Source organism: Python bivittatus, unplaced genomic scaffold (assembly GCF_059951505.1).
Source record: "Python bivittatus isolate LINGU-HERP-01145 unplaced genomic scaffold, Pbiv_v1 ctg000080_np1212, whole genome shotgun sequence".
Taxonomy (NCBI): Eukaryota; Metazoa; Chordata; class Lepidosauria; order Squamata; family Pythonidae; genus Python; species Python bivittatus.
In genome coordinates this window covers 71,502,718-71,518,172 of record NW_028277035.1, presented here as the reverse complement: position 1 = coordinate 71,518,172, position 15,455 = coordinate 71,502,718, and the positions used below count along the sequence as shown (strand labels likewise).

Genomic DNA, 15,455 nt, shown 5'->3' with positions numbered 1-15,455 from the left:
AGTGCAACACTACCTAGTCCAACTCAGGATCACCAGTCATCGAGGCTTTATACTAAAGTCAGTAAAAAACCTTCAGTAGCCCAATGCTATCAAGATCCATCTTGGGTTGCCAAACATCACACCTCCTCTTCTCTCTCTTCTTGTTTCTTAAGTCTACGTCTTCTTGAAGTGAACCTTGCGAGGAGGAGGACTCTTCATCTTTTGTTTTCTAATTAAACATTTGCTTCTTGCCTTTGAATTGCTCTCCCTGCCCCCCTTGTGAGATTCATAGAGCATGGGACAGCAACAGGCCTTCTCAGTGGTAGCCCCCACTGTATGGAACACTGTGTCCCTACAGGTTTGGATGGCTACTACTCTACAGATATTCCCAAAACAAGCCCAAGGAGCATTATTCTTTAGGTTAATTAAACAGTGCTTTGGATGAATTAGAGTTTTTGACTGTTTATTTTTATTATACATATATGTTTTAGTGTACCTCTTTGGACTTCTTGTACCTTTCCAAGAGTTCATTTATGTTGGGGCAAGCTATAAATATTGTAAGCAAATAAATAAAGTATTGAGTATCTGGCTTTATATTGCCTCTAATTGTTTATTATATCCTTTTCTGCTCTCCTCATTATTTCCACACCTGTCCTCAAATGCCTTGCTGTTTGTTATTTCTACCATCATATTTTTCTCTGCCTTAACCTTGATTTGTTTCACTTATTATATATGTATGTATTTATTTATAGTTATACCCATCTGGTCTCCCGTTGTGTGTTAAGCCTTGAGTTAATTGGCTTGATTTTGGCTCAGCATGTTGCTGAACTCAGACACTATGACCTATCAACCATAGTTGATAGCTTTCATCTTGGCTGAACTCAGTCAATTGTTATTTATTTCAATAACTTTTGCTTTCAAAATACTAGTATTGGAAGCTGCAAACCAAAGTGCTAATCTCAAGCATAATCTTTTTTCCCAGTAGTTGGCTCTACCTACCTACCTACCTACTTACCTACCTACCTCTATCTATCTTCTATCTATTAATTTATATATCATATTTATATAGCTGCCCATCTCACAGAACATGACTCAAAGTGGCATACAATAAAAATACATGCTATAAAACTAACAATTAAAAAAAAATTACAGTTGAAAACACCAGTCAATGTTACCAACAACAGAGTAGCAGAGAGAGGCAATACAATCATCTCACTAATTCACCACTTCCTTGAGATCCCCAAGCCTGATGACACAACCATGTTTTAAGGGACTTCCTGAAGGATGCCAGGGATGGAGCCAGTCTCACCTTGGGTGGAATAGCGTTCCACAGGGTGGGAGCCACAGCGGAAAAGTCCCGTCTTCACGGTCCCACCAGATGTATTTCCTTCACAGACGGGACCTGTAGCATACCTCTTCTGCCAGACCTAATGGGACAGGCAGGTGTAATTGGGTGGAGGTGATCCCTCAAGTAATACAGCCCCATGCTATGAAAGCCTTTAAAGGTCAAAAACAACACCTTGGATTGGACCCAGAAGCAAATTGGCAACCAATGCAACTTGTGGAACAGAGATAATGTGCCTTTCTGGAGGCACACATAACTGCCTGCGCCACTGCATTTTCTACCAGCTGAAGCTTCCAAATACTCTTCAAGGGCAGTCTTGAAGTTGTACAAAGGCCCTCCTAGCCACGACTGCCACCTGGTCTTTGAGCAGGACTCATGAGTCCAGGAGGACCTCCAGATTTCTCACCAGGTCTGTTGGGGCACTGCAACCCCATCCAGCACCAAAGATGGCATAGTCCCCGAGCCAGACGTCCCAAAACCCACAGCCACTCAGACTTGCCAGGATTCAGTCGAAGCCGGTTGTTCCCCATCCAGACACTGGGATAGAACATCAACAGCACTGCTTAATCTGCCAGGGGCAGAAAGATATAATTGGGTATCATCAGCATACTCTTAATACAGCAGATAATCTCACTCAGCAGCTTTGTATAAATGTTGGAAAGGAGAGTAGAGAGCACCAAACCCTGTGGAATCCCACAAAGAAGGGGTCAAGGGCAGGATCTCCCCTCCCCAATTACCACCAACTGTTATCAACCCTGGAGAAAGGAGGAAAACCAGCACAATACAGAGCCGCTGACTCCAATCCCTGGAGCTGGTCCAGAAGGATACCATGGTTGATGGAATCGAAAGCCACTGAGAGGTCAAGAAGAGCAAGGATGGATGCACAACCTCCATCCCACCCCCACCAGAGATCATCTAAAAGCGTGACCAATGCCGTTTCCCTCCCATACCCAGGCCTGAATCCTGACTGAAAGGAATTCAGATAATCTGCTTCATCCAGAGTCCTCTGAAGCTGCTGCACAACCACCTTCTCAACTACCTTTCCCAAAATGGGGAGGTTAGATACTGGACAAAAATTGCCCAGTATCTAACCTCCCCATTTTGGATCCCATTATGGTGGGATCCAGCTATGATTTCTTGAGGAGGGGGTGAGTCAATGCTTCCTTAAGGAATGGAGGAACACCCCCCTCACTCAAGGAGGAATTCATCATCACCAGAACCCCCCAACATGACACACATCCCCCTAGGCAGCTTTAGTTAGCCAGGAGGGTCTTGGATTTAAAGAGCAGGTGGCCAAGCTCATAGTCCTAAGGACCCTATCACTTCCTCAGGCGCAACAGGTTCAAATCAACCCCAGATAACAGGACAAGAATCTGCCCTGGGCATCTCCCCAAGACCTGCAGCAAGGCCGGCATCCAAGTAAGAACAAATTTGAGCAATTTTGTCCAACAGACACTGAGCAAATTCTTCTGCGTGGCCTTTTGGAGGATTTCCGACCACCCTCTACCCAAGAGGGCATGTATCAAGATGCAATAAGGGCATAGAAGTATTGCCACTTCACTGCCCTTACCACCACAAAGTAGGCTTCAATAACAGCTCTAACCCATGTTGATCCGTAGTTGAGCACCAGCAGTGCTCTAGACATCTTTTCTTTCATTTCATCTCCCTGAATTCTTCTGTAAACCATGGAGAATGACAGAATTCATGAAAGGAGAGAGGTCACATAGGCAATTAGATCCAAAGCCTTAGCAGCCCTCTTGTTCCAAGCAGTCACCAGGGCTTCAAATGGACCATGCAGCAGAGCAGCAGAAACAATTCAGCTCCCTCTGAAACTCAACGGGGTCCATCAGTCACACAGGGCGGACTGATATAACAGGTGTTGCCTCCCTGCAGTAGATAATAGCAATAGAGAATCCCATGGTAGTCAAGGCTATCTATCTTGAGCTATATTTTAACAAATTTAAAAGATAGGACAGTACAGCCCAATACTCTATTTGGAAGCATGCTGGTCTATCCAGGAAAAAAAAAAAGATACAAGATGAGATGGTAGAGATCATCCTATGAAGGTAAAGTGATTAAAAATCAAATCTTTTATTATTGTAGTCCAAGACCAGTATACATACAAAAATTAACTTAAGCTAAAATAAACCAGGGGATGACCAGCAGCAAGGTGGATAGACTCAGTTACAATAGTGATGAGTGCACCACTGGAATTGCTGAAGGTCCAGGTTAGGGACAGATCTTCATGGAGAAAATCTGTATGGTCACTAAGAGTCGACAACACGTTGATGGCATGTAATCAGTCTATCAAACTAGGGCAATGTTTCTCAACCTTAGCAACTTTAAGATAAGTGGACTTCAACTCCCAGAATTCCCCAGCCAGCCATGGGGAACTCTAGGAGTTGAAGTCCACTCATCTTAAAGTTGTCAAGGTTTAGAAACACTGAGGTAGGTAAAGACTAGTGCAGACTAGAAGCATAAGCACTGGAAATGAACAATAGAAAACTATACAAAACAGAAAAGTACAAAATGCTAAAAACAACTGAGCAATAAAGCTCTGAGCCATAAAATAGCTAAAATTAGTCCTAAATTAAGGGATGGGGGTAGCTACTAAGCACTAACAACTATCTGATTAGACAGTGGAAATTAAGAATTGGAGGTTAAATTAAAAAGGTGTGGGGGGATAAAAATAGCTGTTTCCAATTACTCTACTTAAAATATTTATGAGCCTGCACCCAGATACATCTGTCTAATGCCAGCAGGGTGGTCATGCATACATGCATGTATACATAATGCCATTTCAGGCCCTGAATAAATATGTAAGGCTATGAAGCTATCAACATCCTGAAGTTGGCAAATTAACCATAGACAGCATGGATGTAGATGGGTTTTGTCTGCTTGGGCCAGAATCCACCATGTTTTATATTTTGCTGCACAGAATTTTGCAATGTGTACATAATGGCAGGGTTCTCACCTGAAAATAACTAAGAAGTAGGGAAATAGCTTGTGCAGCCAGAATACTTGTGCAGGAACAGAGTAATGAGATCATCATAAGCATCTCTGTAAAATGGGCAGCAGAGGAGGACATGTGTTATTGTTTCAACGTTCCCAGTGGCACATCGGCGCTATCTCTCCGCCAAAAGGACTTTCTTATATCTGCCTTCAAGAACAGTCAGGCCAAAATAAAAGTCCTTCTGTGGCTTGAAATTTCCAATTGTTGCAGACAAAGGAGGGAGAAGACAATATACTGAAGTACTTCCTGAATAAATTAGTTTGGGGCACTGCACAAGTCTGGGTCCATTATCCTTAGTTTCATGCCACGTTTTGCCTGATGATATCCCACAGTCAATAGGGCATGTGAAGAAAAACCCAGAGCTGAGATTGTTTACCATAGAGGACTGGTAATTGTCCTGCAAAGACAGAGGGGCCAAGCCATTAGGGAATAGAGCTAGTTTAAGCCAATAGTTGACAATGGCCATCCAAACTCTGGTTTCCAGCTTCAGTAATCTTGTCTCAAGATGTTGGAAGGCATTAGAGATGCATTGTGGTAATTGGAGGGCTGCAGAGAGAAACTTGGAGTGTGTACCATAGAGTAGCTGGTGATGGCCTATACTGGCTGTTGCTGGGCGGAAAAGGGGGTTATGAAACTGAAGGAAAGTAGGGAAACCTAGGACTAATGGTCAGAACCAGATAAGACCAGTTCTGCGGTTAGACTGGTGAACTACTGTCACCTTATGACGAAAGGACCCTAAAACCACACCTGTGTTATTATAATTATATTTTAATTGCACCCCCATGCATATATTATGGGATAAGCAAGGTGTTATATGCATGTGCAATTTGTATCAAATTTTGACCAATCCTATTCCTCCTCCTTGTTTGAATATTGTATAAAAAGGCCTAATGTGACAAGCACTGAGCGCCTCCCTGTGTAGTGACACTTGGATGTGTCCCCCTTTATTGCTGCAGTAATAAACAGGTTGGGTTAGATTTCTCTCATCCTGTGTGTTATTCAGAGACCCTCACGCCAGATCCCCGTACCCACCCAACACCGGTTTTCTGGCCAACACTGAGCTAAAGGCTTGGCTTCGAATAATTTGGGTGCTGCTGGGATGTACTTGAGAATAAGAAAGGAGAACTTGAGAAAAAGAATTTAAGAATGAGAGAGGAGATCCTCTGTGCAATTTGAGTGAGGTGATCAGTGTGGGCCTTTCTGGAGGCAGAGGCAAGGAGGCAGAGGCGGGGAGAACTACCCCTAAATATTTGAAGTGCAGAATTTGTTCAATACTACGTCCCTCAATACTACAAAAGGGATTGAGGATCTGACAAGTTTACCTTTTGATTAAATGAGTGTTTTGTAACTGGCTTTGTCTAGCATAGCAGACGTTTTGGAAGACTGCCCATAACATACTCTTGAACCTCTAAAGATTCTCACTATCCCCCAAAGATTGAGAGTGTTACAGGAGTCAGTTCATAGTTTAGTGTGATGTGTGAACCCAGCAAAATAGTAGAATGTGAAAAGTGAAAGCATTTCTAACATAGGCTGATTATGGAAATTGGGAAATGAATGCTTTGGCTACGTTTCTCATCTGTAAAATAGGGAAAATAAACCCCTCCCTCACAGAGATGTTATAAAGGTGAAGATGACAAAGATTGTAAAATACATTGCAGATTAAACATTTATAAATTTATATTAGGAATTGCTAGATTCAGTAGCTTCAGAAGAGTTTAACAGATCAGAACTCAAACAGAATGTGAAGAATTGTAAAAAGTCACTTTGTATTACAAAATTACACATTACAAAAGATCTGTCTGTGGATGTGAAGTAGTTTACTATGAAACTGTTGATCCAAAAACAGAGCACAGTTAGACTCATACTGATATTGTCCTGTCATAAATCAAAAGCAACTCTGTTTCTCTCTCAGCAGTATAATTCCTAATTGCAAACTTCTGAAAGAGCACAATCCTAAACTATTATAAAATAGAAATTATGCCACAGTGCTCAAAAACCTTTTTTTTTTTCAATCAGAGCAGATTATAGATGTCTTTGCATCAACTCTCTCAAATAGCCATTGTTTATCTTCATAACGTCAGGCTGCAAAGAGTTTTGTGTATCTAAAGCTAGTTTTTACTTGTTCAGTTGTTCAAGCACTTCCAGCTCTTCAGGAACTGATGGAAGTTGTTTTACCAGGACTGTCTGTCAGTAGCTGTTTCTTAACAGTCCCTGTAAGTTCATGCTGGTGTCATCAGCAGGTATCAGTGAGAGTATCTAGATACCTTGTCTTCTGTGAACCTCTTTTTCAATTACCTTCAATTTTTCCAAACATCAGGCTCTTCTCCAGTGACTCTTGTCTTCACATTATGTGTCTAAAATAGATTCATTGTTAGTGCTTCCGGTGAGTAGTCTGGTTACACTTAGTGATTTTTCTTCTGGCAGTCCAAGGTGTTATCAACAGTTTTCTCCAGCATCCCAATGTAGTCTTTGACAGCCATATATTACAGCTAGAAAACCATGGCCTTGACAATATGTACATTAGTTGTTGATGCTTCTGGACTTTAATATGTTGTCTAGATTTGTCATAGCCTTTTTCCAAGTAACACCTCTTTATTTCATGGCTTCTTTCACCATGCCTGCACATTTTTTTAGACCTAGGAAAGTGAAGTCTGTTAGTATCTCCAATTTTTCTCTATTTGTATTCAGTTGATATAATCTTAAGTTTTGTTTTTGCTTCTAATATTGAACAGCAGACTGACTTTTGCATTTTCTTTTTTCACCTTCAAGATGATATCTCAAGTTTTCCTCACTTCTAGCCATGACTTAGACACTGTTATTTTACACCATTTTTTTGCTTTGTTTTATTTTCTTGTGTTTTGACATTTCTACTCTGATGATATTAAGTTTGCCTTGGTTCATGGTACTAATATTCCATGTACCATTGATTGATTGATTGATTGATTGATTGATTGATTGATTGATCAATCTTTGCAGGATCGAACTTTCCTTTTGCCTCTGCATCATATCTTAATAGTTATGACTAGATAATAGAAACATGTATTCAAAGAAATATGGGCCACAATTGTCTCAAATGTTACTTTATAAGAACCAAATTAGAGGTGTTTTAAATAAAGGCACAGGGTTAAATATCCAACATATTTTATTATACGTTATTGTATTACAAGGGAGAGAAAGTGTTCAGCAGAGTGAAAAGTGGGTCAATCCATCCTCTTCTGGGACATTGTCAGAAAAAAAGGAAGCTGCCTCTTTTCTTATAAATTTCCTAAATTGAATAGGAGGTTGCCTCAGAGTAAAACTGAAGCTTGGGAGATGGGGATATTTTTATTGAGAGAGTAGTTTGAAGGAAAAGATTAATCAGTTTGTATTTCCATCCACCCACCTTGTTTCTGCAAAAGAAGGCAAGATGCAACTACAGCCTTCACATTAGCATAAGTTGGGAGCCCTATTTTTGGATCATATTAATATCTCTGTGTGTGATTAATTGTAAGCAAAGAACCATTGTGAGATCATATTCTAAAAAACACAACATTCTAATTCAGAGGGGAAAAGTACATGGTGTGATGGTGTGAGTTTTTGATGTTATTATCAGGGCAACTGTATTATTTTCTTTTTAATAAGAAAAAAAATAGAAAGGGATGAAAATCAAACTGTAATTTCTCACTTTTATAACAATATAATTGCTTTCCAGCTGTTCAATATATGTATCTCTCGTGTATTTTCTGGGTTTTCTGTTGTGCTGAACAACAATTTTGAGATCAGCAAACAATAGCTCAGATACTCTATTTTTTTAAACTGCAAATGTAAAAGCAAGCAAGCAACTGTGTATGATACTTGACTCAGATGTTGAAGCTCTTACTTTGAATTCCCTTGGCAGCCAAAGTTGCTGATCAATAATGGGTGCCATGAGCTGCTTCACCAGTTAGAACCTTGGCAATTAATAATTTTAAGCTTAAGCTTAATGTTCAAGGCAAAGGGAAAAAAATGTCTCCAAGTACCTAGTGTTTGCATTTTTTTTCTTAATATGGTTCTTATAAAAGGTGGGAAAGGTACATGTAGTATAGAATGGATTTTAGCTGCATCAATTCATCCAACTTATAATGGATCAAAAATATGAACCCTTTGTTTCTTTTGTTGTGTCTGTGACTTCTTGGGGGCATTTTGTGATGATAATGCACAAGGGGACTCTAATTTCAATCTTTTCTTTTATACTCAGGTGAGATAACTGGGCACACAGTTAATGTGATATTGCTGTTCAATTTCAGGCTTTTTAAGGTTCTGCTATATACAGATACCCATTTTCATAAGTCACTTAATCATCACAGAAAGATAATTTTCTGTGAGTTCCACCTTCCAGTGATAGACAAATAATAGAAGCACTCAGCATAAGAGATAACTGACTGAAATAGCTAATAACACTTAAAATTGCTGCCAACAATGAGGTCAGCTATTATTAAGTTTAATGATAAGCTTGAACAGAGCTTTGTTTGGTTCCTAAGGAGTCCTTATATTTTTGATGTGTTTGGGGATATTCTTGGGGGGGAGTTGAAAGGTCCATCAATGGAAATTGCCGAACTGCCAGTTGTTATCTTTAAATTGGCTTCTGAAATGGCTTATGAGCCAGTTCAGATTTGATACCCACCTTGCATTAAACAGTTAGAAAATCACTGTTCTGTACTAGTTAGAACTCATCTGGAACCACATAGGCTAGAAGAGGTCAATAAAGATGGACAGTCATACAGAAAACAACTTATGTCAGGAATTGCTAAAGAAACGATGTAGTTAGGAAAGCAAAAGAGGAGATGGGATACACTCTCAAATACTTGTGGAAGAAGTTCATTATCTGCTGCTGAAGAGAACATTCGTAAATTTATTTATTTATTCTTTATATGGTTCATATACCCACCCGTCTCACACAAGTGACTCTGTATGGCTTACAAAGATTAAAACACAGAAAACCCACCACACATAGCCCCCTGGTGCTCAAGAATAAGCAATAATCCCATTCACACACACAAACACACGTACACCAAAACTAATAGAATAGTGTAAATATGGATTGAGGATTAGGAAAAAAATTTGATTAGTAAAATTCAGATCATCATCATGCAATTAGACAAGTACCATAATGCAGTCTTGCACAATATTGAGGGAATATTTATTATTATTATGGTTGGTTGCACAGTCAGCCAGATGTTTAGACTGGATTTGGCATTTTTATCCACCTATCAAGTCCCTCCCAAGGACCTGGGATAGGCAGATGTTGTTGTCTGATGCTGTTAAAGGTATTGTCGTAGGATATAAGGTGTTCCAAGTAAAGTTGCCTTTTGCAATTGACTGATAGCAATTCTGTCAATGCCAATGGTGTTCGAGTGGTGCTCCAGATGTTTTAGAATTGTACCCAAGTCACCTATTACTATTGGTACTATCTTTGCTTTCTCTTGCCAGTTGTTCTATTTGCAGGCCTTTGTATTTTGTGATTTTCTCCAGTTCTTTCTCTTCTATTCTGCTGTCTCCAGTTATTGCAATGTCCACTATCTAGACTTTTTTGTCTTTCTTATCAACAGTTGTTTAGTCTGAGGTGTTATGTGGCAGGTGCTTGTGTGTTTGAATTCCAGAGCACTTTAGTTTCTTCATTTTCTATTACTTTGCCTGTTTTGTGGTCCCACCAGTTCTTGCTTGCAGGCAAATGGTATTTCTTGCAGATATTCCAATGCACCATTGTTGCTACTTTGTCATGCCTTGTTGCTACTTTGTCATGTAGATGATGATGATGATCATCATCATCATCTTCATCAAACATTCTTACAAGATGAAATCTCTCAAAATTTGGTAATTTCACATTTAATTGCAAGATTCTGTTGGCACCATTTAAGGATATTGAAGAAACTGTTGTGTGTGTGAGTTATGTATTACCAATCTCTGTAGTTAGAATGAATTAGCTATGTTTCATTCAACCAACAGTGACTAACAGCTATTAGTTATGTGCAAAGTACTGTGGTCCGGGCGAAAAATAGAAAAAAATTTAGAGAATACTGAAATACTTCTAATAGCAATGTATTGGGAATACTCTAATTCTAGATTTCCTGTATTTAAAAGAATTTGAACATGATGTCTACAAGGCCCCATATGTTTAGAAAATTATTTAAACTGTGGTGGTTGAATGAGAGAGAAAATCCAGATGTTTACCACAGATACCAATTGAAGAAACAAAAGCTACACCTCACAGTCTGATCAGGGAGAGGATTCTTTGGATTAAGGGAGTCCTCTCTGAAAAGATGATCTTCTCCCATACCACCTACAGATGTTAATTCAGTCTAAACAATATTCTTCCCTTCTTAGTTTGAAACTGATTGTAGTAACACGTAATTGTATATTTATTTGTCTGTTCCTAACAGATCTTGAAAATTTCAAAACCAGGACAAGGAGTACAGTTTCAGTCCGACAAGGACAGGGAATGGTGTTGCTTTGTGGACCACCACCACATTCTGGAGGTGAGGAACAAAATTGCTTTGAGTCTAAACTGTCCAGGTTTTTCAAAGCAAAGCAAGTAAATTCATACAGTAGTTCTGCATATTGATAACGTGCAGTTAAGGCTTATTGAAATGAATAAGCTTTACTTATCTTTAAGTCTTGTCCTCATAGTGACATATTGGTTCAGTGCAAATAATAAGTAGACTATGGTAGAATCAGATTAAGAAGTTTTGGATTCAACATGTTGGAGGAACTCAGCAGGCATCTTAACATGTTGTATGAACCAGATCATTAGTGTAATAATAAGTTTTATTTATTTGAGCATAATGTATTATATGAATGCATACATTTTGTTTTATTAGCCCAGGTTTAGGGTTTATCATATTACATGAATTTAGCCATTAAATCGTGACAACTTTACTACTCTTGGCAGGAATACAAACCTTTGGTTTTATTAGGTGATACTCTGCAATAATATCAATTCACATTTTTTTAATCTTTGTTCATTACCATTGTCTCATGAGAGAAACAAAAAGCAGAAAGAAATAATTCCTCATAATTACAAGTAAAGAAAAGAATAGTGAAGGTTTATTGTAGATCACCTAATTATAATTTAAAGATAAAAGTATTACTCCATTAGCAGGAATAAAGTGATACATAGTTTAGTTACTATAACTGGGTAACTTACAGAATTCCTGTTGTTAAATGAGCCTTTCCACACCTGCACATAAGCACAGCATAAACATGCCCCAGCAACCTCTTTTTTCTGGCATCTTCTCATGAAATTGCCTTCATCTCATCCCAGGTCATCCCTGAGATAGCTTAAAGTCATCCTTATTGTTCCAGTATTAAAGTTTTCCACCCACAGGCACACAACAAGCTGGGGAAACTTTGCTATGGGTGCAGTCTGAAATGTTTCAATGACCCCATCAGCCCAGACTTACTGACTACTTTAGGCTGGTGCCTCTGTGGCCCCTCTAGTATGGTTCCTGGACACCATCTTCCAGGACCATTCTTTGGGCAGTTTGAAGCCTACCTCAGAGATCTTAATCAATGAAATAGCAGCTGGCCAGTAGTGGCATTGGGTGTTGATGTAGACAGAAGTGGTGACTTCAAGGCACAACTCCCTCCCACTGTGCCCATCAGCTGTGCCCATCAACTGTTTTTCAAGCTGCTTTTGAACATGAGTTTACCAGTCTTTCAGAAAAGCTCTAAGCCATAGGGTTTAGAGTGTGACTTAAGTACTGAAAGATGCAGAGGGGGCATGTAGTGAAGGAAGATCTCTCCTGCTTTACCACTCAACTCCCACCCTCACCCCTTATCACTTGTTTTTCAGGCTTGCTTACAGCTAGGTTACAGACCTGATAGATAAGGAGCTCTTCTCCTGCCCTTGCTGTTGTTTTCCAGGCTGGGAAGGGTAGCATGTGAAGCAGGGAGAGATAGCTCTTTATCCAGCAGAACGTCTATCCCATGGATCAGCTCTATGGGATTAGAGACCTGAAAGCCCGTGAAGAGGCCAGCCTCTGACCTTCCATGGGTTACCTATGCGGGGAGGACTACCAAGTGAAAAAGAGCACTTGCTTTACCAGGCAACTTCCATCACCTCATGGATCAGCAACCAGTCCAGCACCTGATGCAAGGATGGTGAGGGCCACTCAATGAAGCAGGCAAGCCTTTCTAGCTGTACTTTGCAGTCCTCACCAACCCTGCTGTCTCAGTACCACCTTTTGACTGATAGCTAAATCCATGGGTCCATCCATCTGTTAAAAGCATTTCCCAATCACAATGTTCTTTCTAGCTAATTAGCGATGTTGTAAAATGGGAAGGGCAATAAAGTCAAAGTATTCAACCAATTGGGACCACAAATTTTCCACCTTTATTGTTTCCTAATGATGATGGGTGGAGAATACTTCAATTTGTTAGTGAATATCTGTATATTCACTTGGTATTGTGCCTTTATTGTAATTGCCCTTTAAACCTGTAATTGCCCTTCAAACTGTTATCTGCTTCAGCCCTAGGAGGATGGAGTTTACCACGGGTTCAGAATTGGCGTAGACATTCTATTCCCTTTCAGCCCAACCATCAACTGGAGGTGGTGCACCTCAGCAGATGAAAGAAATGCAGAAATAGAGTAACTTCCCTATCCTATTATAGAATTTGATATTTCAAACTATGTCCTTATTAACAGACCATGAAGAATGACTGAAGGATGTCATAAAATAGCTTAGGTAAATAATAAACGTGAACAAAGCAACAGAAAGTTGTAGTTGTAGTTGCTGAACAATAGTTTAAGCAACTCAGTATTTGAATTATTTAAAAAATTGGCTATAATGACTGATTGATTGATTCTGTGCCATCAAGTCATGAATTGGCTATAATGATATTATCCTAATTTTCCAGTTTCATAGCTTTATTTGAAATATCACTGTTGTTGTTGATGTGTTATGTTAGATTATGTGCCATCAAGTCATTGTTGACTCTTACCAACCACATAAATAGATTTTCTCCATGATGATCAGTCCCTAATTTGGACTTTCACATCTTCTAACAATGCACCCATCACCACTCTAACTGCGTCTATCCACCTTGCTGCTGGTCATCCTCCTCTTCTTTCTCCTTCCACTTTTCCCAGAATTAGAGCCTTCTCTAGAGTTAGGTCTTCATATAATGTGTCCAAAATAGGATAATTTGACTTGGTCATTTGTGTCTCAAGTGTTCTGTTTAGTATAGAGCAAATTTTTGTACAAAAATTAATCTGTATATCTGTAGTTTCCTATAAGAAGAAATCATATGTTATCCCAACAGCTTTAGTTCATAAAAGAATATACAATGGTCAGTAGAAGTTATAATTTAATATTATGTAATGTACTTTGAATCCTAAATGTTGTTGTTGTTGTTCAGTCATTAAGTCGTGTCCAACTGTTCATGACCCCATGAACCATATCGCGCCAGGCCTTCCTGTCCTTTGAATTCTAAATACAGCTTCATTAATACTTACTTTTAAAAATAATCTTACTCTGAGGAACTGATAATCTTGCATTGTGTAAAATGGTTCATTCTCCTCTGGGGAGACAGGACGCTTACCAAACCTTGTTTGTAACTGCAGTCAGCATCACTGATCCTGTTGCTCCAAAAACAGACTTAAGAAGGATTAGAAACAGCAAAAAAAAAAAAAAAGTGTTTGCTTGATGGCAGGTGGCAAAATGAACAGAGGAGAAAACAAGCCCATTTCAGCAATAATTTTCTGCAAAAAAGATTTTTATTTTAATATGATTAATATTACTGTTAAAGATGGTGCAAAACTATGCTGTTATGCTAAAGTAGCTTTTTGTAGGTTTGTATCAATACTATATGACCATCTGGTGGAAATATTCTCTCCACACTCTTGGGAAAGTCTTAACGAGCACAGGGGGACTGTTTTAAGTTGTTCAGTGTGGAGAGTTTCTATTTGGCATGTATGAGTGTAGTATCATAAGCAAAAAGGAGAACTGGACTGCCAACACATCCCAGCAAATCTATATTTAAGAAAGGCTTACAGTGCAAGAGTACCCTCAGTAGTATTTCAAAGAGCTGGCAGACACATGGTGGACATGCCTAAACTTCCTTAGGTATCTATTCAACATGTATTCAGATTCTGCATATTTAAATAAAAGTGATGGGTATAAGGCATTCTTTGTTGTGCAGGATTATGTTTGGTATGTTATAAAACAGTGGGCTAACTCTGAAGTAGTAGAGGGGGGAAATATAAATAAATTTTATATTAAAGGGGAAAAAAGTGTTGCACAGTGTTGGCAAAGGACATGGTAGAAGCTCCTTCCTTTGTCTAATTTTCAGATAAGGGCCAAGGCTTCATCAAAAGGCAACCTCTCCCCTGCAATCAATTATACAAATATGTCAAGTTATGTTTGTGTAGTCTTATTATCATGGAAAGCTCACTCATGGTGTCTGTATAGTATCATTTTATTCCCTTTCTACTAGAGTTTTACTCAACTGTGGGGTCATTGAAGGGCTTATCCAAGGGCACCCCACTTCTCTGCTAGGCTAGGGTTCCTTTAAAGCTGCTTGACCTCTTCTAGAGCAGAGAGTGACATTGTCTTATAAGACTGGCCTGCTTGCTGCAAATAGTATCTGGCCTCATGGCTTAACCAGAGTATTCAGCTGCACAAACATTTAACCAAATTGAGGAGGAGAAAGAAATCTGGTAATTATTTGAGTTGCACTCAAGTTGGGTTGGGTTTTTCTTAAAGCTTCCCTTCCAAATACCTGTGTCTTCATAATTTATGATTCTCTTATCTTCCTTCACCTGATGAGTTTTCTTATTGTAGAAGAATTTTTAATTCTATAGTCTTTGACTTCTCTTGTAAACTCTTTCTACTGTTAACCTCATTTTAATATATTTAGCCATTGACATTTGCCAAGCGGTCAGAATATTCATGCCTCTAACACTTCATGTTTTTGATGTTCAGCGGAAAACCCTTTGTTTTGTATTCATCATTCCCCTCTGGACTATTTTTGTGTAATCACATTAGTTATTACAATGCTTCTAAATATATGCTGATAGCTTCTTTGCTATTCATATAATACATCTGAATAGGGAAATGAGGTATCTAAAATGGATGTCCTGAGAGAGCTGTATATACCTTT

The 15,455-nt window shown here is 39.1% G+C and overlaps 1 protein-coding gene across 2 annotated transcripts in view; it reads left to right on the top strand.

The window, feature by feature from the left end:
* LOC103056103 (contactin-4) overlaps nt 1-15,455 on the top strand; it is a 247,391-nt gene that overhangs the window by 47,233 nt on the left and 184,703 nt on the right. For both annotated transcript variants that reach the window (XM_088134333.1, XM_088134332.1), the window contains exon 2: nt 10,736-10,831. In XM_088134333.1, the coding sequence (XP_087990459.1) occupies nt 10,736-10,831 (96 nt within the window). The remainder of the gene's footprint in view (nt 1-10,735; nt 10,832-15,455) is intronic.